At 40.3% G+C, this 23,771-nt stretch overlaps 2 protein-coding genes across 4 annotated transcripts in view; both read right to left on the bottom strand.

Moving 5' to 3' along the window:
* MORC3 (MORC family CW-type zinc finger 3) overlaps positions 1 to 10,675 on the bottom strand; it is a 29,260-nt gene extending 18,585 nt beyond the window's left edge. Inside the window, exons 1-5 of the mRNA XM_066978611.1 lie at positions 10,525 to 10,675; positions 6,185 to 6,257; positions 2,384 to 2,516; positions 1,043 to 1,255; positions 613 to 762 (exon numbers count right to left, since the gene is read on the bottom strand). Coding sequence (XP_066834712.1) covers positions 613 to 762; positions 1,043 to 1,255; positions 2,384 to 2,516; positions 6,185 to 6,257; positions 10,525 to 10,563 — 608 coding nt within the window. The 5' untranslated portion in view covers positions 10,564 to 10,675. The remainder of the gene's footprint in view (positions 1 to 612; positions 763 to 1,042; positions 1,256 to 2,383; positions 2,517 to 6,184; positions 6,258 to 10,524) is intronic.
* A 2,806-nt stretch (positions 10,676 to 13,481) lies between these two features.
* Positions 13,482 to 23,771, bottom strand: part of DOP1B (DOP1 leucine zipper like protein B) — a 45,772-nt gene continuing 35,482 nt past the window's right edge. For all 3 annotated transcript variants that reach the window (XM_048071409.2, XM_048071411.2, XM_048071410.2), the window contains exons 28-37: positions 23,464 to 23,546; positions 23,129 to 23,238; positions 21,230 to 21,376; positions 20,752 to 20,813; positions 19,665 to 19,793; positions 19,056 to 19,192; positions 18,658 to 18,713; positions 18,017 to 18,166; positions 17,417 to 17,546; positions 13,482 to 16,735 (exon numbers count right to left, since the gene is read on the bottom strand). In XM_048071409.2, the coding sequence (XP_047927366.2) occupies positions 16,475 to 16,735; positions 17,417 to 17,546; positions 18,017 to 18,166; positions 18,658 to 18,713; positions 19,056 to 19,192; positions 19,665 to 19,793; positions 20,752 to 20,813; positions 21,230 to 21,376; positions 23,129 to 23,238; positions 23,464 to 23,546 (1,265 nt within the window). In that variant the 3' untranslated portion in view covers positions 13,482 to 16,474. The remainder of the gene's footprint in view (positions 16,736 to 17,416; positions 17,547 to 18,016; positions 18,167 to 18,657; positions 18,714 to 19,055; positions 19,193 to 19,664; positions 19,794 to 20,751; positions 20,814 to 21,229; positions 21,377 to 23,128; positions 23,239 to 23,463; positions 23,547 to 23,771) is intronic.

Genomic DNA, 23,771 nt, shown 5'->3' with positions numbered 1-23,771 from the left:
GGTTTCTTTTATTTAGTTGCAACTGACAGACGTTTTGCATAACACTGATAATATCATAGTTCGCAAAAAATACTCCAGCAATAAAGTATTAATATTGAAACAGCTCTGTTGGGTTTTTGAAAGTAGATTTAGTTGCAGCACATTAGAAACAACAAGAAAAAAAATTCCTCAACTGTTCTCTTCCACAACTTCCAATGAAGACTCTCAAATTCAGAGCATGAAAACTACCCTGCATAGTTAGCTGACTTTATTTCTTGAACAAAAGATAATACAAAAAAGTGAAGGAAGGTCCAGGTCTTGCCATATCAGTTTGAGGTAACACATTTATAATTCATCTATTTCATTTTTTCTTCTGGCAAAATCAACAGTATTTTATCAAAGGGAAATATGAAGTCCTTTACATTCTCCTTCCTCCTTTGCTACTAGAGATTAGCAACAGTTCTCATGCAACACTATCACCCTTCAGATATGAGTTTGAGTCTAGTTTTCCCAACCGCAGCTGACTCTCCAGTCTTTTGGAGTTACTCTACAAAAAAAACAACCCTTGTATATTTGCATGCTAAGAATAAATAACAAACGAAATGAGAGATAAGAGACTGGACTTCATCTTACCTTCTAAGATTCCAAATTATAATTCTCGTTCCTTTCTTCCCCATGATAGCATCTAGTTCTGCCAGTAACTTCTCCTCAGTAGGAAATAAAGAATGTGTTAAGATAGCCTTCAGGCTGTTTTTGGATTCTGTTGGATCACTTATCTGTCGTAAGCATTACGTTAATGAGAATAACTTTGAATTAAAAAGAAAAAAAAAAACTTTCAAAAGATGAGCAAACTTTGGCAACGGAATCCTCTACTTCTCACAGGCTTTCATTCCACATCTCAGATCTCCTACAATTGTAAAGATTTTAACACATTAGTCTAAATAAATTGTAAGATGGGTAGAAGGTTATCTGTAAAGATAAGGAGATTTCCTTCAATGATGTCATCACCCAAGTTTTGCATATACACACAACTTTTTGCTCAGAAATTGTCGAAAGGATATGTTGGTTGTTGAATGTCACTATAGGAACCATGACATGCTCTGCTTTTGTGACCTCAAGGAAAGTCTGAGATAACAGGCCAACACTCATGGTTTCTCCATTCTTGGTGAAGACTATTGCATCTTTTCCCAGGCGCATGGACCCCGATTTAAACCCATTTCCATACAGTCCCACCGGAACACGGCCATTCATAACAGATTTCTCACTGAAGCCAAAGCTGAAATGTAAAAACACATTGGAAGAGTGTAAAAAGCCCCACAGCACTTGAAAACCTGGAAGATGCATTCAAAATTAACATTAACTTAGACATTGAGTTCATCTCTTGTTTTAGAGATCAGGTACTGCCATGCAATTAAACAACGAACAGCTAATGTAAATCCACAGAAATACAACCTATATAAAATTACTAAAATCACAGTGCAAGAATTCAGAGAAACGTACATTCACCTTTTAAGTATCGAGAAGAAATATCATATGCCTGGAATTATCTGCATTCACACAGGTTTCTAATAGTTACCCCATGGCTTCACAATAAGTTGTGAGAAAAGCCCCTTTGGGTTATGTTTTTCTTTTCTTCCTCCACTTGCTTAAAAATGTGATCTACAAAATTTTCCATTGGTAACTTCTCATTACATTTAAAGTAGAATGCAGTAAAATGCGTAACTATGTATGGAGCATGGGATTTCACAAGTAAGCTATTAATTATGGTATCTTATAGAAAAAGGAAATAATTTGAATTCAAACTTCCTCAAGTTTAAACCCAGAGATTTATCTGGAGGCAGAAGAATATATTTTATACTAAAAAAGCTCCAACAGCAACCTCTTTGCTAACTGTAGAAACAGGAACTGCAGAAAGAACAGTTCAACCCTTTAGAATATTAAAAGGTAAAATGACAATCCACACCAATTTAACTCCTACTCCCTTAACTTTTCCAGAATACCTTCTATTTTCTATACTCCAAAGGGTTTGAATTGAATATTCCTTTCTCTCTTGTTCACTAATTTAGTCTAAAGCAAGCTTGAAGGGGAAAATGATTCTCCTTAGCTCCACTGAAGGGCACTACAGTTTACCTGGCACAACACCTGCACAGAAAGTTAAGTGGGCATGTTTACAGAAAGGATAAAAGGAAATTAGGAGATAAAATACATCTCCAAAGCTGTATGAAAGCTATACTAGCATCTGTCTCTTCTAGAACCTCATTTGGATAATCACTCACCTTCAGAAGTGCTAAATTTAAAAACAAGCTTAGTAGATTACATGTGATAGAGAAGAATGAACTGAGCAAAAACAGGACTAGAAATTGGAATCTTTACAAGAAAACAAATTGCAAAAGAGGTTATCTACCTTAGCATTTTGTGCAGCTTCTCTGTGTTCATACCATTTCCATTATCAGTGAATGTCAAGCATATATTGTCATTTATCACTGTTTTGTCTATCCATATCTGCTTAGCGCTCACATCTGGATCATAAGCATTATCTGAAGATTGCAAAAAAAAAAAGCAAACAAGAACAGAATACTGAAAAAACAAACGAATTTAACACTTTAAAATAGGTTCACACAAAGTGCTTAATTCCAGTGAAGATGTCAGGTAGCAACTCTTCCAAAGTTATTTAAATGCTTACGTGGCATGCAACAGTGCTGTATCTGGTAGGTATTCCCCCCAAAAAAATCCACCAAATGCTAGTCTTGCAACACTGACAAACAGTGATAAGGAACTGCTGTCCCTAACTTTATTATGATGCTGTGCCCACACAAACTTGTATTTGGTGAATATGGCATCATGGGCTCTCAGTTCTGCATTTGTGCAGATCCTAACAGAGCTCTAAAACTGCAGCAACTCTTCAGCTCCGCGGTTAGATACGTCATAGTTGCAGAAGTTATGTGCTGGCATAGAGATGGATTTCTCAGAAAAGTCACTGAATATTAGCCAAGCTTTACACAGAAGTATTTTTTTTATTAGAAGCTTTTAAATAAGTAAACGTCCTAAAAATTGTCTCCTAAAGTATTAACCTCTTTATAGTTGACAACACTAGATCAAAACATTGCAATGAAACAGCTGCATCAAAAGCCAGCAAACCATGCCTGAAAACAAGACAAAGTTTTCCAGCTATTCCAGACGACAGTACTATACAGCTAAAAACTTAGTCTGAGACGAGTGGTTGAAACAGAATGAAATGAGTGGTTGAAATTGAAAACAAAACCCAGACAAGTTTTCTAGTTTCGTTTCCTGTTTCCCAAGCAGCTGTTGCAACATTCACTTTTCTCTCAGCCACCCAAACATCTCCTCTGACTGACTTCCAGGTATTGAGGTTATTGCGCACAATGCAGACAATGGCTCATCATTAATATACCTGGCAGCAAAAATATCTTACCTGCAGTGGGCTTTTTAATTGGGAAATAAGATTTGAAATACTATCACAACTTCAGATAATCAACTTTGAGACATTAAAAAAGGCAAACAAAAACTTGAAGCCACCCCCCGTTCCCCCCACATCTCAGATAGTTCTGTGAAACCTAAAACTTTGACTCCACAGGTGCAGGAAATTAGGTGAAAAAAATTATTGCTGCTCTACTACCATATAGATTCTTTATCAGCAGAGTTGACAGTCACAAATATATGTATCTTGCTACCGCAAGTTTTTCAGATCTAAGAAGGTATGACTTTCACAGAAGAGAATTATAAAATGCTATACCCTGACCTTCCTACTCACTGGATTTGAAAGAGCCTGCAGCATTTCTACTGCAAGTGCAACCGAAATCATGGTACCGCAGGCATTTCTTGGATGCAAAGCTGGTTTAAATCTCATCTGCACTAGAAACAGTTTGGCTTCTCTTCCCGCCACCTCTGTGCTACTCATGGAATTTGGAGGTTGGGGGAGCTGGGATGTGATGGCACAGTAGGAAGCAGTGCCCCTGCCTCACTGCCTGTTTTGCAGGTTCACCTGAGGGGCAAAACCCAACAGCTCAAGCCAACACTGCAGGCTGTAAAAGGAATTACAGCTTGACAGCTTTCTATGAGCATAAACTGCAAACTCCATCCACAGCGAAAAAAAATCATAAAAGCATTTCAGCATCAACAGAAGAGAACATTTCAAGTACAATTAGTCTGAAAGTATTCAATACCATACTTAGTGCAAGCTGTATGATTTGTTAGCTCACCATCTCTCTCTATTTAACCTCTTTGATGCAAGTATCACAAAGAGTTCACTTTAATTTAAGCTAAGGACTGTCAGGAGAGGCCAGCAATATAACCAGGAAAAAGTTGACAGACGGGAGCTTAAAAAGCTTATTTTAGCCTATAGACCATTAGGTTAAACTAAAACTCAGGCCTCTATAAAGTAGCCCTATTATTACTGTTTGATATTTGGCTTACAGTATAGCCTCACATAGCATGAGAAAGACAGATTACAAAATCAACTAACTAGAAGCCTTTACACCCAGCATGTTGCTACTATGCTTCTGAACCTTTGTTAAAGCAAAACAAATGACAAAAGAGGCAAAGGAAGGAAGAAGGCAAGCTCACAAGCCTTGCACAGCACAAATCTGTTAATTCCAGCCAGGTATGGCATGGCATAAAACAGATTAAATGACTTAACATGTCAGTCATGACTTACCACCAAAACAGCTAGTTCTTTCCATAGTCATGTGGTTCTTGTTTCCTTGTGACAACTCTCCCTTTATCTAGCAGAAAATTTTCTTTCTTTTGTTAGGTTACTTTTCTTCTGGCTTAAGAACTGACAAAGCTAGAGCATAGGAAGCTAAAGAATGTGACCAGAAGAGCTGCTCCCTTTGGCAAAAGCAAACTGCTTGATAAGCCGAGCAAGTCTTTTCCATACCACGCCTTTATTTCAAGGAACTAGTTAGAGAAAGTAAGCTAATCATTCCCCAACTCAGGAAACATGCAACTCTGAGAATATCCAGTTAGCGGCTATTCAAAATAAAAAGCAAGACGATAAACAGGAGTTAATATATCAAACACACTCAAACCCCTACAAACAGCAGACAGAGACCATTACAAAAACCAGGATTCTTAGGACATCGATGGACCAACCATTCAAAGGAACCACTCAAGTATAACCCTGAAGATGTTCAGCCAGAAATTTTGTAATCCAAAAGAATAAAATAAGGATGTTTGAGGAATACTGTGTCAACGTGCAGAAATTGCTGTTGGATATTTTCAGGAAGCACTGAAGTGAAGGAAAGGGAAAGGTCCAAATGGATGGAAAAAATGCACAGGATAACGGAGGCGAGGGAAGAGTGGGAATAACACAGGCTGACTGCATGAAAGCTGTTCAGTACACTTCTGTGGTTGGAACCTTTGCCACTCTGTTGTACATTCTTACTTAACTTTATTTCTATTTCCTACATGAGTGTGCTCTCTAATCTGAATGTGTGCCTGTACGCATTTGTTCTGCTAGCAAACCTGAAGAGGGACAAGTCAAAAAGTTGGAAGATACCAGAAACTGCAGAGATCCAAGGTCTAAACCAGAGACTGGTAAAAAGCCCAGGGTCTGGACACAGTAACTGGAAGGACTCCAGGTCCTGGCAAAATACCCAGAAATGTGGGTAAATATGAGAGCTAAGTGACCAAGAATAACGCGCATGTGCCACTAAAAATTTAAACGTGGTTAACCATCAAACAGGAACAGAATAAGGCCATTTGGTCAGTTCACATTTTGTGTTTACGTGGGTTCTTGCAGAGCTATCATCCTTCGGTCTGTGCTAATCTGCCTGTCGCCAGCAGTGTCTGTACAGGACGTAAGTGCGCAGGCACATCCTTGGAATTTGTGCTCAATCTTACTGCTGCTTGGGCCTGGGAACAGCAAAGAGCAATAGGCCTGCATTCGGTGGACTAGAAAAGAAAGGATTCTCTTGGCCCCACTGTCCTCTGCATTTGGCAAGTTTCAATAAACTCAGTAAGAAGAAAATACCAAGTCCTAAAAGGCCCCCGCAACAGATGTCAGGTAGTACACATGCTGTCAAGAAAGAATGAAGTCAATCTGTCTGACTGTACCCAGACAAGATTTTGATAAGATTCTGAATGATAACAACAGGGTTTCCTTACCTGAAGGAAAAAAAAAAGTTTTACAACAAGAAAAAGAAGTATTACAATCAAGTACTCAGGCAACTAGTGATCCACATACCTATAAGTTCTGCAACTGCACTGAAAGGCCAGGTGTGACTGGTGGAGTTGGTATGCAAGAACTTTGGACAAAGCTGAAATAAAACAGAAACAATGTCATTAGTTTGTGTTCTCCAACGAGTTACAAAAAACATCAAAGCCTTAGTCCAAAACTAGCAACAGAAACACAAGCGCTCACGTATTAAAAATGTAAACCTTAAAGCACAAGTATGGATCTGGGAAAGGGAACAGCACCAAATACCCTCAGTGACTTGCTATCTCATTGCTCCTTTTGCCTATGTTGATCAGAATCACCTGTTAGTGGGACCCATCAGACTTTCTCAGCATAGCAGTTTATACTGTTGGCAATTCAAGCTCAGACATTTTAGCCTCACTTATGATCAGATGCAACCACAGGAATGCAGCCACTACTTGGATTAGACGACAACATGCAAAATAAATATACACGCTCATTGGACACATCTTACAGATGTCAGTGACAAAAGTATTCTCAAGTAATTCATGAGAGCCTGGGTTTGTACACAGTCACCTAGATCAAAAGAACATGAAAACCAGAAGTAGATATCCATATAACTTCAGGATTTGTTGATGCAATGTTTGGGGGAAGTATAACTGCTGAAAGTGATAGCTGTATTTGCATTACCACTTAGAATATCTGTAATTATACTTTTACAAGGCCTTTAACACAAACCTGGTGCATATATATGCTTAAGCCTTACTGGCACAGTCATATTCATAAAAAGCAGTACCTATGAATACATAACACTGGAAATAACCCTTGTACAGTGCAGCTGCATCAGAAAATATAATCCATATTTTAAAATATTTTCTGTTTTTATATATAAAGTGCATCCATATCCTCACTTATTACATTTTACAGAACTACTACACTGATGATCACTTTCATGTAATTAGTAAGGTCTAAATAAAAGCAAGCAACAACTTCACGTCTCCAAGTTCGCTTATCGGCGAGAAGAATAATGCTAAGAGCAAGTTCCATAGCAGCGAGCCAAGTGCCATGGTGGGAACGCAGCAGCAGCCCTGGTTCAGATCAACATAAATTGCCAAGAAATCTCACCTTGATTCAAAGGTCACAAGGAGCGCAGAGCACACTTTCAGACCGCAGCTTAACCCCTGTATTTCTCCACCGAGCTAGAATGCAAGTACGAGTGGGCTCTACATTCTTCACTGCCATCTGTGTTTTAAAATCCCACTTTTATAAACTCCGGTAAATTGAACCAGCCCCAGTCACTGTGCTCCTTTGAAGTTCGTAACAGATGCTTACAAGTAATTCAGAATCTAACACGAAGATGGCATCAAGCCAAGCACTGGGAGCCTCACGTATACCATTGCACGTGCTCAAACAGACCTTTCAGTTTCGTTCTGTACCATATCATGGGTCAGCAGATCTAAAGATCTGTGCTGTTCTCTTCACTTCAACCTTTCACAGTGCTGGCAGCATTTGCTCCTTTGCTTTCTAAGATGATGATGATAATCAAAATACACCAGGAACAACTGGATTCCCCCCCCCAACCCTAAATCCCTCCTTGTCGAAACATGATACTAACGCAAAACAAACAAAAAAAAAAATCAAACAAAACCACCCCCACACAGGTACACATTCAAATATTTAGCATCTGCTCAGCCCGCTGCTAAAATATTTCTTTGCTGCTAGCCAGCGAGAGACTCCTGTCACGCAGAAGGTAGACTGGGACCCCCGCAGTAACTGCTGGCACTGTAACCTCAGCAATATGGACTTGGAAAAAAGTCCTGACTGTAGTTTCGAAAGGTGTGAATTCAAAGTTGTGGCCCTCCCCTGGTCAAGTAACACTGATGAAAGAAAGAGCCTCGGCACCACTAAAACTGACCCTCACAGCCAAATGTCCTTTTTTCCACAAAGCAAAGCGTATGTGGGCACAGCAAGAACATCTCTTCACGCAGTGCCTGAGTAATGCAGCGCTTCTCCATCCTGCATTTCACTGCTGCGTACTAGCAACTGACATTGAGAAGAATAGCATCGTAAGGAAACCCCATCTCTTATAAACAAACATATGCCGGTCTCCTGGGACACTATTTCATTTGGTAAGGTTTTGAAAAAGGCTGAAACGTGATATGCAATGGCGGGAATGTGAACAGTTACGGGAAACTAGAAGATACGGATGTGGCCATGGGAACCATCAGAAACTGGTTCTTGGATCTAAAGCTCCACCAGCAAAAGGCGAGCATCCCCCAGGGTGGTTAGTGGGAACATCTGCCTCCCAGCAGACAGCACCATTTGCTGATGCAGGGCTGCGGAACACCGATACGCAACAAAAACAGCTTTAAAAAAATGGAGACAAGCGCTGTAAGGCCATTAGCTCCCTAGCTTGCTTCAGAGCACATCCAGCTGGCTGCCACCACAACTGAGGGAGAGCTCGGCAAGAATCACTGGAGCCCATTTTGTCCCCAACACTTCATTTCATCAAATCGCTACTTTAATTAGCGTTATGAATAATTGCCTTTCCAACGAATACAGTAAGAAAGTTACTCCCCAGGTGAACGCTCACTTTGGGCTATTTTAGTATGACTGCAGCTGAGGTGATCCAGCTGCGCTGAATGCTGGGCCCAATAGATTTTGTTAGCAAGTGGGTTTTGGTTAGCTGCTTCATTTTTTATCCTGAAAGCAAGCGCAGCAAAATCCCTTCAGAACGCAGAGCTAAACCTCCACCTCCTTCAAACTGCGTGTACAGTTCATGTACATTACGATGAGCAAATATTAAAGAACAAGGCAGCTTACCTTTGAAAACGACAGGCAGCTTTGGGAATTTTAGTGTCCCAAGAAAAATGGAACTATTCCATCTCTTAAAGAGTATAAGTCACGCACAAATAACGTAACTACTGAACAAACAGCCTTGTATTTTATAAGTACTTTGCAACTTTAGGGGGAACAGCCCCACTACCCTTCTCTTCCTCCTACTTTTCTTCCACCTGGTTGCTTCTTTCTTTCCTGTTACACGCCTTCCTCCTCCCTGCCAGTTATGCTAGCACAGTTGCATGATAACATAGCGAACCACATCATGGCATCACTCCAAAATAAAACTAATTTTTTAAATCTTATTTTTAATCTGGATCACTTCCTGATCTGTCTCATCGCGCAACTGAGAAAAAAAAACGTTACCAGAGCAACAGCAAGAGAAAAATGCCAGGGTGGGAACGAGCTGCCAGGCCTGCTCGCTCTACCTGCGCAGTTCATGCACGCTTCTGAAACCAATGGAAATATTTTGGTGAAACCCAACGTATTTCTAAAGCACAGCTGCTGACAGAAGAGATTGTGACCGTCAGTTTTGTGTCATTCTGTGCTGGAAGACAGTGCCCAACTGTATAAAAGGCTCTGTTAAAAATAAGCAAACCGGAAAGGGTATCAGCTGCTTCATTTCTTTACTGAAAATCTAAGGAGAAATCACAGCTTTCACTGAAAATGCACTGAATGCACGTTTAAAGTCATGACTATTGATGGAAAAAAAAAAAAGAAAAGCAAACAGCACCCTAAATATAACTCTGAAAGTTATCTATTGCACCAATTCTAGCAGAGACTTCTCATCTCTAAAGTTTGCTAAAGTAAGATCAGTTTTAAACTGCAGCCTGGCCTGTATCGTGTAGTTTTTGCAAGAACAGGTATTAATGCTGGTGTGCTTCCCCCCCCTTAAGAAAACCATTAAAACAAGGGGACACCTAATTTTTTTTTATTTTTCCAAAGCAGGAAAAGCTGAAAAGCTAGGTGACCCCTTCCCTAACAAAACATCTCAGACAAGCTGCGGAGTTCAAAAACACTCGCGACAATTAGAGGGCCAAAACGAAAGTGCCGTTCCTGAGCTTCAGGCAGGTGACATTTCCAGATAACCTCTGCAGCCACGGCACTTAAGGCAACTCAAGGAGCGCTAGGAAGACACCAACGTCTGATTTTCCTGACGTTTGAGGAGTTCCTTAGCGTACGATTCCACCCCAAATTGGATGGCAAGGCTCTGAGCTAGCGGTATCTACGATTCGGAGGGTAACTCACAACACACACGCCGAAAGCCACAAACACCCCGTTTCACTCCCAAGGCGCTAAGGAGTCGAGCGCGGGGCCTCGCCCCAACCCCACACACGGCCCCGGCCCCCGCCGCCATCTCCTGGCCCCAGCCAAGCGCGACAACCCGGAGGGGGCTCCCTTCTTTCGGCCTCCCCGCTCCCATTCCCCTCCTCCCCTCCTCCCCTCCTCCCCCGCCGCCCTCCCCCGGTGCTCCCCGGCTCCCCTCGGAGCCCCCCCGGGCCCTGCAGGGCCGCTCGGAGGCGGCCCGGTGCCGCCCGCCCGCCGCTCACCGCGCTCAGGCGGATGCCGCCCTGCGTCTTCGCCGCCATCTTGGGGGCCGCAGCGAGCGCCGGGCCGGGCGAGGAGGGGGCGGCGGGGAGCGCCCAGCGCGCGCACTTCCGGCTCGGCCGAGCCGAACGGCTCCCGGGCAGGGGCGGGGCGGCCGTTGGGCCCCGCCCCGCGCCCCGCCTGAGGCACAGGGCGGGACGGGGGCGTCTTCGCTTTTTTTTTTTTCTTTTTTATTCTCTTTTTTTTTTTTTCTTCTCCCTGTTTTTGGGCAGAGCTGCCCCAAACGTTTCGTGCCCTGGTTTCCAAACCAGCCCCAGCCGCCCCTGCCTGTGTTAAATGCCCGTTTCTGAGGCTGGGGGCTGACACTGCCCCCCTTTTTCCTCCGAGTAAAATAGCTAACTTCGTGAGCCTTTTCTGGCCCTGCTAGTTAAGAAACACGCGCCCACATGATCTAAAGACCTCACCGAGTCAGCAAAACGTAATTAATAAAGCTGTCAATTATTGTAAAAGAAAGGTGCTGCCTCGAGCTTCCTTATCTGTCAGAACCCCCCCCATAGGTGAAGTAACCCAGGTGTTGCCTCTCCTTGTTGTGGTTTGCTGGGCTCCTGCTTACCTGACACAGCCTGGGGAGGAACGAGTCCTATAAAACCCCAAGGTAAAGGCTGCAAGTGCAGAGTTCATAGCAGCAGAGGCTGCCAGGCTGCTGCTCCACGCTCTCTCCTGCAGCTGTAGCATTGGATCGCAGCTGTTCTGATCTGATCAGAAGTGTAATTCTGGTTAGCTGGTGAGCACACCCTTTAAATGCATAATTGAGATGGAGTAATGCATAATGGCGAATGCCGTGTCCTGCTACCTGCAACTGTTTGCTTTTGTCCAGCAGAACAAGCTCAGCTGCAAGCCCCAGAATGCAAGATAAGAACCAAAAGTTTGATCAGATGGCTTTCATTGCCCTTGCTCACCGCAGCTGGTCTGTCAGATACACTTGCATAACCAAGATTGCACAGTTCCCTTCCCCCTTTTCCAACTGGGTCTGGCCTGTGTTTGTCAAAAACAGCACTGAGGTCAAATTCCAGTGCCTTTATTTATGAAGCAAGTCAGACAATTAAGAAAGACTGCGTAAAGGAGTACACTCAGCACGAGCCTCCCTGATTGAAGGTTTAGCACCACCTGTATTCTATCAAGTTGCATACAGGTAACATCTGCAAAATGCAAGAGGACTAGAGGCCAGAATTCATACTTCACGTAGTATTTACCCACAGAAAATTCCTCAAGTGTTTCATCAAAGTTACTCTATTTCAGCTATTTGCAGGTATTTTGAGCAGTGCAGGGCTACTTACCTTGAGTCCAGACTATTAATTTTCTTCCTGGAGAACTTTAAATAGCCAATAGTTTTACATGCATTTATAGCTGGGAAGCTCCCTGGTGGCTATTGTAATCAAGCTGTGTGTTGCTCTACAGCTCCTTTTGACATCTACCCAGGTTTTCATTCTATGATCTCAAATTTCTGCTGTTAGAAAGGAGCTATTATTTTGGTTGCAGAGAAAAACAAACACCCACCCACAGATATGGGTACGCATCACAGGAGAAAAGGTTCAAAATAAAAGCCTGAGATACAGTAATTCCTGGTGACTAAAACCTGACAGGCCACTCACCCTTTGCTGAGGAAAAGCCTTCAACAGACTTTGAAATGCTTTCCCCTGCTTTCTTCAACAAAAGCCTGTAATTCATGATTTATTTATTTTTGAGGTGGGGCCTAGCAAGCCTTCCCATAAACATAAAGGAGTTACTGGCAGCCCTGGGGTTGCAGTGAAGGCCCCTGCTCTGGGAGTTATCATGGAAAACATACCTCAGGCTCCTCTACCTGGAAGTGCCATCAGTTTCGAACAACCATTTTTCTCCATCAGCCTGCTCCTGCCACTCCTTTGCTCTGTTTGCAGGAGTGGAACCGAGAGACCTGGTCTGCTGGGCAGTCACGGCTGCCATTAGCTCCTGCTGAATTTTTGGAAACGGAGCATCAGGAGACAGCCATCATTTAATAAGTGGGTAAGCTGCCCTGGGATAGTAATTGCAAAAGATGGAGGTGTGTTGTTACTGCCAAACCTAAATGGCCAGCCCTGCTGATTTTTATTTGATTAAACAGGTACTTAGGAGGCATTCAGTGCCTCAGTATTACTAAATTAGCCTACACTACAGCATTTCTCAGCAAACATGCAACATACTGCAATGATTTTCTAAATACCCAGTATAACCAAACATTAGCAGCTTTTCAGGTGCAAGATACATTGCTCTACCTTACAAAAGACGTGCAAAGACTCAGGAGAAAGGGTGAAATGTGAAAAGCAGCTTATACATCAAAGTCATTGAAACCATGCTTCTCTAGCCTTAGGCCTTCTCAAGCTCAGTTGTACAGAAGAGTTCTCTTGCTTCCAAATGAAGAGGCAGTACCTTCAGGGTATTTAACCTGAATATACGAAAGCATAGAGCCTGAAACTCCGAAATCTCTGGTGCACAGAGAATGAAGGCACTGTGCAGCAGCAGCCCCTAACTCCCTGGGGAGAGGCACTTCCTCCAAACAGGCGGCCAGTGCCTGTCAGCCGCTTGGTCAGCGATCCTCTGATGCTGCAGCAGCAACTTCCTTCATCAGCTAGCTCCACTTGCTTCTTCAGGGTGCAGAAATCCTGGAAACTTGTCCCAGCAGCACAGGACTGGGTGGAAAGATCAGGAATGTGAATGATGGGGACTTTGGAGGGGCTTGTGATGAGAAGACTGGGGAGGTGGTGGTGCAGTCCTTCCCTGTGGGGATGTGCATGGGCCAGCCCAGAGACACTACTGCAGGGATCCAGACTAAGCCATCATGCACTGAGTGCAAATTTGAGAGCTTTTACAGGGTCAGAGAAAAAATAGAGATGGTCTGTGAGCAGTAAAGGTAGTCTAAAAATGAGAACTGCATTTGAAGAGGTATTTCAAAATAACATTTAATATTATTAGAAGAATTACATTCAAATGTAGTACAGAACACACAACCATTATTCAATGCTCCGTATTTAAAGTTCTGCTATTCTTTGGCAGTTATCTTGGTTGCACCAACTGTATTTTTCTTCCCTTCAGGAAAAGGAAACTCTTGTGAATATTTAAATACTTTTCCCTCTACGTATCATGCACTGTTGCTATGCTATCCCAAAGCTGAAGTATCCAAGAGGGAAAGCTAAGCTTAGTTATTCTGAAAACAAGCAAAAACTACACAACACAGAAGAGGCATTTCCTCTCCAACTCTTGGTACTGAGTTTGAGGCTAAAGTTTTTCAGATGTGTCCACGGTTAACCCAGACGGCTTTGGTAGTACCAGTTTTAGAGTAGTACAACCTCCTCCTTCCTGTGGATTTAACAGCAGTAGTGTAAAAATTAAAATGGCCACAGTCAGTCCCATATAGAAAAGGAATAAAGTTAAAGTATTAGAGATACCTTTAGACCTATTTAGCTGCAAGCTTCTGCCACCCAAGTAGGACTGTTTTAGTTAGAGCCCTTTCCTCCTTGTCCATATCCCTTTTATGACACAAGATCTGCTTATTTACTAAGTTTAAAAGACTTTTTCCTCTGATGAATTAGACTCTGCTTCAGTAGAATGCTTCTGCAAGCCAAATATCTGAGGCCATTTAAAGCAGCAATCTGCAGAACCACAGAACAAAGGCAAAAGTGCGCACAGAAGGCACGAGAGAAGAAGCAGGTGGTATTTTCGTAGAAGGTAACATCATCTTAGAAGTCAGAGAGCTCTATGCTCCTAGGTCACAGATTCTAGTTTTAATGCTCACCACCACTGCCTGGGTGGCGGGACAGAGGAGTAACTGATGTTTGATCCCCTGCATGTCCCAAGTACATGCAGCCAGAATGGGACATTCCCTTTCAAAGGGAAGGATGACAAAACCCTCCGTCTAAGTTACTGCTTCACCACCTTTAGTTAGTGAGGAAACTAAGTGAAGACACAGGTTTATAGCGTATAGGAGAACACAAAGCAAAAGGTTCAGTGGCAAAAAGTTGTCTTAGATTTTTAACAGCAGATCATCATAATTTTAAAAGAAGTCCCTAAGTATGGAATGCAACCAATAGAAAGCTGCAAGTAAAACTACCAAGTCATCCTGAGTATCAGCAATATTCTTTTTTAAAAAATCACTGTATTTATGAAAGTAACGAACAAAACTTTTATTTAAAAAAATTTTTTTTGCACTTGTGCTTATTCCAACAGCAGTAGATTGTTAATAAATTACATGAATACAAGTAATTCACATTCCTAGTCTAGTGACTACACAATATTACACTCGTCTGTTACTTTCCTTACTGTAAAAATTCACAGAAACTAAGTTTAGCATAAGCCTGTTATAATGTTACCTTCATACAGTATTACAGTATTATCACAGCAAAGCATGTTTTTCAGCATTTCATAGTTTTAGTTTATAATCCAAAGATGGACTCATACATCCATAGGTAAAAAACACTGCAGAATAACATTGTCTTTCTTGTGTGAGTTTTGCAAAAATCCCTGACCTCATGACCCAATGACATTAAACCATTCATTTAGCATGTTCCATTTTTTTTTTTAATTAGAAAAAAAAGAAAACAATAATGATGAAGTCCAATACCAAGTACATTTACCTCAGTTGTGGTGTTCCAAATAACACAAGAAGCACGTACCAGTCTGCAGGCATATCTAACAAACCCATTTCTCTAGAAACAAAGGTGTTTAAATAAAAGAGCAGACAAAGCTTTTCACCACAAAAACTATGACAAACTTCCCTCTCAGACAAATCAGCATTGCAAATTCAATCAGAAAACCCACTAAATACAAAAATTCAGTGGAGTCCACCTCCTCACTGTTTGGTGGCAGAACTAATCACTCTCTTCCCCGTCCTGGATGGTGGAAGCAGTGCAGCACCAGAAGAAGCTGCACATGGAACATTACTGTAGTCATGGCACTGAGAATGACCTCCCGACCTCTGTTAACACCTAGGAACAGCCAAATACATCTGTTTGTATAAAAAGTGTCCTTTAAAAAATGAATTTTCTTTTCACTTTAATTAGGCTGTCAGGCTACAGCAATTTATATTTTTACAGTATTATCTTCATTTAACTGCATTTCACAAGTTGCAAAGTGATCTTAAGCGCTGAAAGAACAAAAGTTCTTTCACTTAAAAACTGAATTAGAATATTCTTAATAAACAAATTAAAATCAAAAGCCCTCAAAGTAGTGCAAATTATAAAATGTTACTGCATAGGTTTGCCTTTTATGCATGTGTTTGCTTTTTATTTAGGAATCACTAATCCTGAAGAATGCTATTATAATACAAAGCTGAAATTACAAACATGATAAGTTTGCAGTTATTTGCACAATGCAAAGACTTATAAAATACATCTGTTTGAAATTTAAATTATTTGTTTAGAAGTTGGTAAGCATTGGGACAAGTTAAAGAAAGGAGTAACAGAAGGGGGCTTTAACATCATGAAATGGCTCTTCTGCAAACTGATTGTACACTGACATGCAATATTATTTTTTTTCCTCAAATTTACTTTCAGAACACAGTTCCAAAAGTAGTTTAAAGTACTTACTTGAGAAGTTGCTGGATAAAACGGTAGAGTTGCTACCTTCACCAACTCAAAAATATTCTTCCATTATTTACAATATCTTTTTAATCCTTCACATTGAAAACAAGTAAAAGAATACAGTAACAATGGTAAATTACTACTACACTGCACTTCCTCCTTCCCGTCTCCCCAGAAACTGAAGAATCCTGCTTTTTAACACCAACTGGAAAGAAGTACACTGCAGAAAAGCAGGAAGAAACCCCAAATGTAGTTTCAAAACTGGCGAAAAAAAGAGAAGAATTGCAGTGTATATATATATATATATATATATATCTTTTTTGCTATTTATCCACCACAAGTGAAGCATCTGACATGCAGCTTAACTTTCCATGTTTTCAAGGAAGTCACATTCAACGCTCTCTTCAAGCTGTTGCAAGATCTTTATGCCATTACTGCCAACGTAGTCCACAGAGAGAGATGCAGAAGTACGTGAATGCTGGGATTCACTCCCGTTTGTTGTAAATGCACAACACAGAGTCTTGAAGAAGGGCATAAGCTGGGTGATGCTTGATATAGTGCGGAAGTTCAAAAGAGGAAATCTGTGCCTCTTGGAAATTCCCTCGTTAGTGTTGTTTGTTTCCTGTAAGCATGCAAACCAAGGTTTACCAACATTTCTGTACTGACACAATGTTCTACTAAATATGGCTTATTTGAAGCCTGTACTATACACTTGTTTTTATACTGAGAGATCCACAGCCTGCAGCTCTATCACTATATAAACTGTATAGATGCTACACTGAGTTATTTTTACATTCAGGTTTGAGCTGCCATTAAATGAAAGTCTTACACTTTCAGAATCCTGCCAATCTAGACTAGCCTTTAGAAACACATATCAAACAGCTGCAGAATATAGAGTTAACTCATAAATACCAAGTAATGCCCCTATTCCTTTTTTCTGTAAGTATCACTCCTAAACCTTAATGGTAATTTAAAATGCTATTTTGGTAAGCATTTTTATTTTTGCCAAAGAACAGCATGCTGTTTTCATAAATACCAGTCCTGTCTGTCTGAGACAAATTGTTTAAACCTGTGGGCAGATTTAAGGGAACAACAAGGAAAATTGCCACTCCACACTCAAAAGAAATCTGACATCTTCAGGAACTATTTATGAAAGCAAGCAGATGCATTTTTAAAAGCCCCAGGAATATTATTATAATATCTAAAAACCTCTTGCCTAACTTATAAGCTTACCACTTATTTAGAAAAGTTAACAGCTTCAAAAGAAAAAAAAAGGGACTCAAATAAAGCATTTTTTCTTTACCCCATATTTCTTCTTTAGCAGATCCATGATTCTGATTATATGTGGTCTGCATTCTTGATGATTTTCTACAAAATGAGAAGTCACATCAGATGACTCTGTGTCCACCTCTGGGACAAATGCCCATTTGTACCTGAAACAAATCGAATACATTGATAAGAAGACAGGTAGAAAAATTCCATTTGAATCACATGTAGTTTAGCAGAGCACTGGTTCGTTCACAGAGCTGTCATACGTATAATGTTGTGCTATCACCAGAGCCAAACTTAATGAACAAGGAAGTTACTGTCAGTACTTAAATGCAACCAGCTCCAAAAAATCCCCACGTATATGCAAAGGGAAAACGAAGAGCAATCTCTGTTTTTCCCTTCTCTACATTTTTCTGTGTGAGGGAATCTTCAAATGAAGTAAAAATCCTCTTACACTGACAAGACCAAAGTGTTTTTCTAAATACCCCAAATTACTTTTATCCTTGCATCAATGTTTGCACTTGTAAACAGAACAAATGGAAAAATTAACTCTAGAAAAAAATATATCTGAAATTACTTTAAATGACAAGAACAGATATGACTTGGAGAACACTTAAGCAATTAGAAGACTTACATTTGAAACAAATGCATCCTGTCGGGTGGAAATGAAAGTGCTGTGTCCAAAAACTTACAAGCTGATAAGTACAAGGACAGCTCATTCTGCTGGATGTCAGATCCACTGCCATCACCTGAGACTTTCTGTTTGCTTATTTTGCTGTTGCTTCTGTGTTAGTTACAATTGAGAAATGCACAATTAAAACACGAATCCAACATTTTTCATTAAGCCAAAGGAAAACATCTACGTTTACACAAATGTGCACCTGTATCTGTGTGCAATAAAAGCCTTATTTTTTTGTCTGTATTAACACTGGGATTAATATAAGAAGAGGGTGTAAGCAGAAAACTGGTATCTAAAATATTCAGAAGAAAATGTCAAAATGTTAAATATCCAGAATGCTTACTTTGCATCTCTTCTATTTTTGTATGCAACTATTAAGTACCATTTTTTGCATCTAGAACTATTTTAGCTGCTGAAAAAAAAATCCTAAACTGATTCACCAGTGCCAGAAATACATGACTGCAATTACAAAACGTCCTGCTGTCTCTTTTCTATCCCTGAGGAAAAATTTAAAAAAAGTAGATACAGAGCAAGCACAATTGCTAACAGCTTTCACAAGTTTCACAAGCTTTCATCAGAGAAATGGTAATTCTTACTTTGATGGTTCATCTTCCTCAGTTAAATCTTCTTCCAGTTGTAGAAATGTCTGAATCTTTAAATAAATAAATAATTTATGGGGATGCCGAAATGTTCATACAACTCAACCGTTAAAAAATATAGTAGTGTAAGTAAAATAAGAAATAGCAAGCTCTTGGTTTACTTTCATGACTTGAAACAAGTTATTAAGTCATGCAAGACACTACATAAGCAACAACAGCAACATCAGTCAAAAAGGTATTTCCTAAAGACAATGTTAATTATTTTCCCAAATTATCAAACTAATGTAGATCTCTGAAAACACTTCCTTTTTCAAACAATGGGTATATCTGAGAAGAAAAAGACAAAATGCAAACAACAAAGACAAACTAGTTGCAAGTTACTACTTATTCCTTACCAATTCAGTCACCATAATTGGCCATAATGAGGTTAGATGCTGAGGAGAAATCCTTAACAAAAGAACTCTGAAGAAGAGAAACATCTGTGCGGCAACTAGAGAAGTCTGTCCAACCCGGAGGTTCTCAGACAGTCGCTCTGAAATAAACATTCAAAAAGTGAAGAAAAGTATTATTTTCTTGAACACGTGTTGTTTCAGGAAATCAAAAATATAGAAGGTGACAGGATAAAATTTTTGCTTTCAGGTTCAGTCCCTTGCACTCTATTAACAAGTATGTCATTCAGAAGAAGTCTGAAAACATAGGGGTTTTTATATTGGACAAAATTATGTCAAAACTGACATTTGAGGGGAACAATAACCTAAGAGTGGCTGGTAGAATGCCACAAAATAATCCTGTTTCCATTTATATTTCTAGGCCAAAGGCTTTGGTTATGCAGATTCCTGTCTCTCTCTTAATGAGATTGTTTTTGGTAGAATTCAGAGATTCATAGTATCATAAATTTTAAGAACTCTTTTTAAAAAATGGAAGTATGACATTCCTTTCTAACACAATTTATGTATGTATCACAGCTGAATAAAAAAGGCAGATGAAAAGACCACAAATTTTACCTTGTATTAAAGGAAGATACAGATGATACTGATCAGTTTCTCCACTGAAGACAGCGAAAGCTTGCCGCTTTAACAACATTGCTTTTTGCTCAAAACTTGGGTAGAGTTTTAAGGCGCTGCTCTGCATATCTAGAACATACAAGAATTACTTCTTATCTACCATATAAAGACTTATTGTGATTTGGGATTAAAATAATTTCAATGTCCTGAGATATTTTAAAAATATAAACTCTCTTTAGGTCTATGGATTGGAATAATGTATTGGTGTTGATCCAGATCTACTCATACTAGTGGGAAAATTACATGAAGCAAACACTGCAGCTCAAATGAGGCTGCCCAGTATTTTCAGGCCGTCTCAGTCCTAACATGCATGAATCTCCTTCTCTTTTCAGCCTCTTAAATCCATAGAGGAGTGCTCTCAAGACTTACTGAGCAAAAACTGAGATGGTAAGATAAAAAATATATATTGTTTAAAAAGTGCATTAAAGAATTGACAGTTCTGTATTGTAACCCTTCAACTACTCTCTTTTAAGAAAGGTCTGAAAAAGGGACAAAAGCTTCTGCTTCTTTCAAAGCTCCAGGCAAATTCAAGGGGTCCAAACCTGCCTCTTCCCCAAGGACTTGTTCTTCTGCACTGTCCTCAAGCCTGAATTAGAGATCAAAGCATGTTGCTCAAAGGTTTTCTGCACAGGTGCACCACATTCCTGCAGCTCTATGCAGTACACAGATGCATGCAGAGTTAGCCCAAGTCTCCTTGCTTTGTAACAGGCAACAGTTGCTACAGTCACACTTCAAGAACTTAAAATTACCGTCAAATGTGCTTGCAGGAGTCCAATATTAATGTTTATTGAACAAAAATACTTTTAAATATTGTTTGGCATGTTTTAAACATTACCAAAATACAGAGTCAATTTAGAAAACTTGTTCAATTTAGTTTTTAGCAGAGAATAAAGTTGGTAACGATCAATTATGCAGATGCAGCATTCTCTGCATTTTATCAATACATTATTAAAAATACAACTAATAGCTGAAAAGCAAATACAATTCAAAGTAATGTAGAAATAAGTCAGCAGTAGCTAGTACTTACTCATCAGATCTTTAAACATAGTTTTCTCGTGTGTCAGAAGATGATCAATAATGGATCTCCAACTGGATAAGATATAGAAGGAATTAGACAACCAGAGAAAGCTTTGGTGTAGATTCACCTCAAAAGATTTTGTAAAATATTTCATACTGGGAAAGAGTTTCCAAAGCGTATTCAGAATGCAGAATCTTACGTATTTTAACACATACTACATTATAGGTCCTTCAGCTCTATTATGTGCAGTTCTCAAATCACTAAGGGGAGTTATCAGCATGAGACACATTTATTCTTCTGCACCATAAAGAAAATTTAAGTGTTTATAACCCATTTAGCATAATAAGTTGTTGAGCCCCATTTTTAACGTTATTAGATTCTGTAAGAATGCACTAAAGAGAACTTCCAATATTAGCCCATTCTCCTTTAAACCTTTCTTTGCAAATCATAGAATAGAATCTTGGAGCGCTGCAGTCTCACGTCTTACTGATTGCATGAAGTGTCCATTTGGAAAAAAGCTGGATCCATATACAGCTCGAGAACTTCTTTTTTCCAGGCTCGCTTGGTATAGGCGTATCCACTCAATGAGCCGAGCAACTGAGAACCAGCACGAAAACTAGGAATGTTGTAGGTACTGGGGGAAGAAAACAATAATAATAAATATCAATCTTTAAAAAGTTAAATTTATGTACTCAGAAAATTAACTGGGTTCCCCAGAATTTTTAACCAAATTATCTCAGTAACAGGTAGGCTATGTCTACATTATCTCATAACTCATAGCAGTAGGAGATCTGTTGATCAAAGCAGTTTGTGCAGAAGCTCCTCACATTTCCAGTGTACCTTTTTTTAGGGAGATGTTTTTGGACTAGACATTTCACAGCACTGCCTGTCTCCACTACAGGTGTGGTTCAAAACTTCCCCAAAAGAAAATTTCCAAACTGGTCAACAGGCTCGGCAAGGCATAGCAGTGAAGGAGTGCTGGGCCCAAGCATAAACTGGTAAGAGGATGGAGAAGAGACCCTCCATGAACTGATGCTTGTCCTCTGGCACCTTCGTTCTGCTGAGGACACAGACACCGAACAGCTTCCTGGGAATCCTGGCTACAGCAGCTGCTCTGACCATGGCGGAACTCAGGTTTCAGGCTGGAGAGGTGGCACTCAGACTAACAGGAATACGACTTTTAGTTGAGAAGGGATGCAGTCAAGGTCCTCCAAATGGAGACAAATCACAGCATTTACTTCAAAACTAAACTACTGCTCAAAATTGCTAATGTAAACATAGTCATCATTACCCTGAATTCTGTTTGTCCATTACAGCAAAGAGAATGGTCAAGAAAATCATTCTAAAAGCACAGAAGCATAACTTAATGCAAAACCCAGCAATGTCTGCTATTGCTGCATGAGTTTGGTGGGGCAGAGTGTACGCTTACTGGATATACAAGATATGCTCCCAAAAGGGAAGTTTTGTATTACCCTGTTGTGGAGGATGGCTCATCATTCAAATTGTAGAACCACAGAATGGTTTGGGTTGGAAGGGACCCGAAAGACCATCCGGTTCTAACCACCCTTGCCATGGGCAGGGACACCTCCCACCAGACCAGGTTGCCCAAAGCCCCATCCAACCTGGCCTTGAACACCTCCAGGGATGGGGCATCCACAGCTTCTCTGGGCAACCTGTGCCAGTGCCTCACCACCCTCATGGTAAAGAATTTTCTCCTTACATCTAATCTAAACCTACCCTCTTTTAGTTTAAAGCCATTATCCCTTGTGCTGTAACTACAAGATCATCAGAAAACTAAGGCACAGAGAACTTAAGAATAGCTGACAGGCTCACTGATTCTACATCTGAGCAGCTTTGCAAAGTAATGGTTGCAAAATCTACCTAGTAGTCATGCTCATTACCTGTGCTCTTCCCTTTGGGAGGCACGTGTGTGTCAACAGCAGAAAGAGGGTGGTGAAAAGTAGTCTCAGAGGTTTATTTTAACTGACTGTGCCTCATTCCCTAGATTTTCCACAGTGAGCAGAGATTGAAGTTCTTCTGGGGTGTCATTCAGGACAGCAGTCTCTGAGCGCAGTTTTACAGGACTATGGCTCATAAAGGAAGTTTCCCTTTGTTGGGGAAACCTTCACTTGGGAGACTACAGACAATTTTCTAGATCAAAAGATCATGGTACGGGAAGGTAAAGAAGGGGAGAACATGTTTGTCTGTTCCTTACAGCTGATGACCAAATTAGAAAATTATTTGTATGAGACTTTGTACTTCAGATCTCCAACTTTACAGTTCCCCTTCACTATTAGGCACTCCTGAGAAGAAGGAAAACCAAAAGTCTTACAGTGTGGTCAAAATCAGACCTAATAAAAATCAGACGTGCTGAGAGAGAAGTCACCTGTGGTTGCGTAGGTAAGGAAATACATAATATAGCAGACGGGAAATCAATGGCACAGCTTTCTCCTTCTCATCACTCCGGTAAACCATGTCCAAAAGAGAAGCAAGAACCTTAAAAATGAAAAGAATGTCTCATTAAACCTATAGTAGGTATTTCTCACAAAGGGGAGAAACATGCTGTTTTTCAAGATAGGATGTGTGCGCTCATGGGATGCCTCGTTAAATATTTAAGCTCCAATTTAGTTTATCAGAAAAACCTAATGTATTCCTCTGCTCAATAATATCAATAAATAACCATGGATGAGAACAGCAACTGGAACACTGGATCCTACTTACTTCTGCAAGGAGTGAAAGAGCTTGGACGCTGTATATTGAAGGAGCAGAGGCAGAAACCATTGACGATGGTGCCACTGAAGTATCTACGAGAGGCAAAATCAATCGTTTAGTTTTGACTTCAGACATGACATGGTTAAATTTTGCTGTTTGCTAATTTTCTTCCCAAACAGAACTGTTTCTTGCATGCTGGTATTACAATGAAATGCTCCTGGGCATCTTGCCACAATGACATACTTCATGCCTCGTGCTGTTCTGTCCCATGTATTGCATGCACCTGTGATAACTTCTCCTCTGTGTTACATACAGTA

The sequence above is a fragment of the Anser cygnoides genome, chromosome 1 (genome assembly GCF_040182565.1).
Source record: "Anser cygnoides isolate HZ-2024a breed goose chromosome 1, Taihu_goose_T2T_genome, whole genome shotgun sequence".
NCBI classification, from domain to species: Eukaryota; Metazoa; Chordata; class Aves; order Anseriformes; family Anatidae; genus Anser; species Anser cygnoides.
Note: the sequence above shows the minus strand (reverse complement) of the source record. Positions and strands in the feature narration are given on the sequence as shown.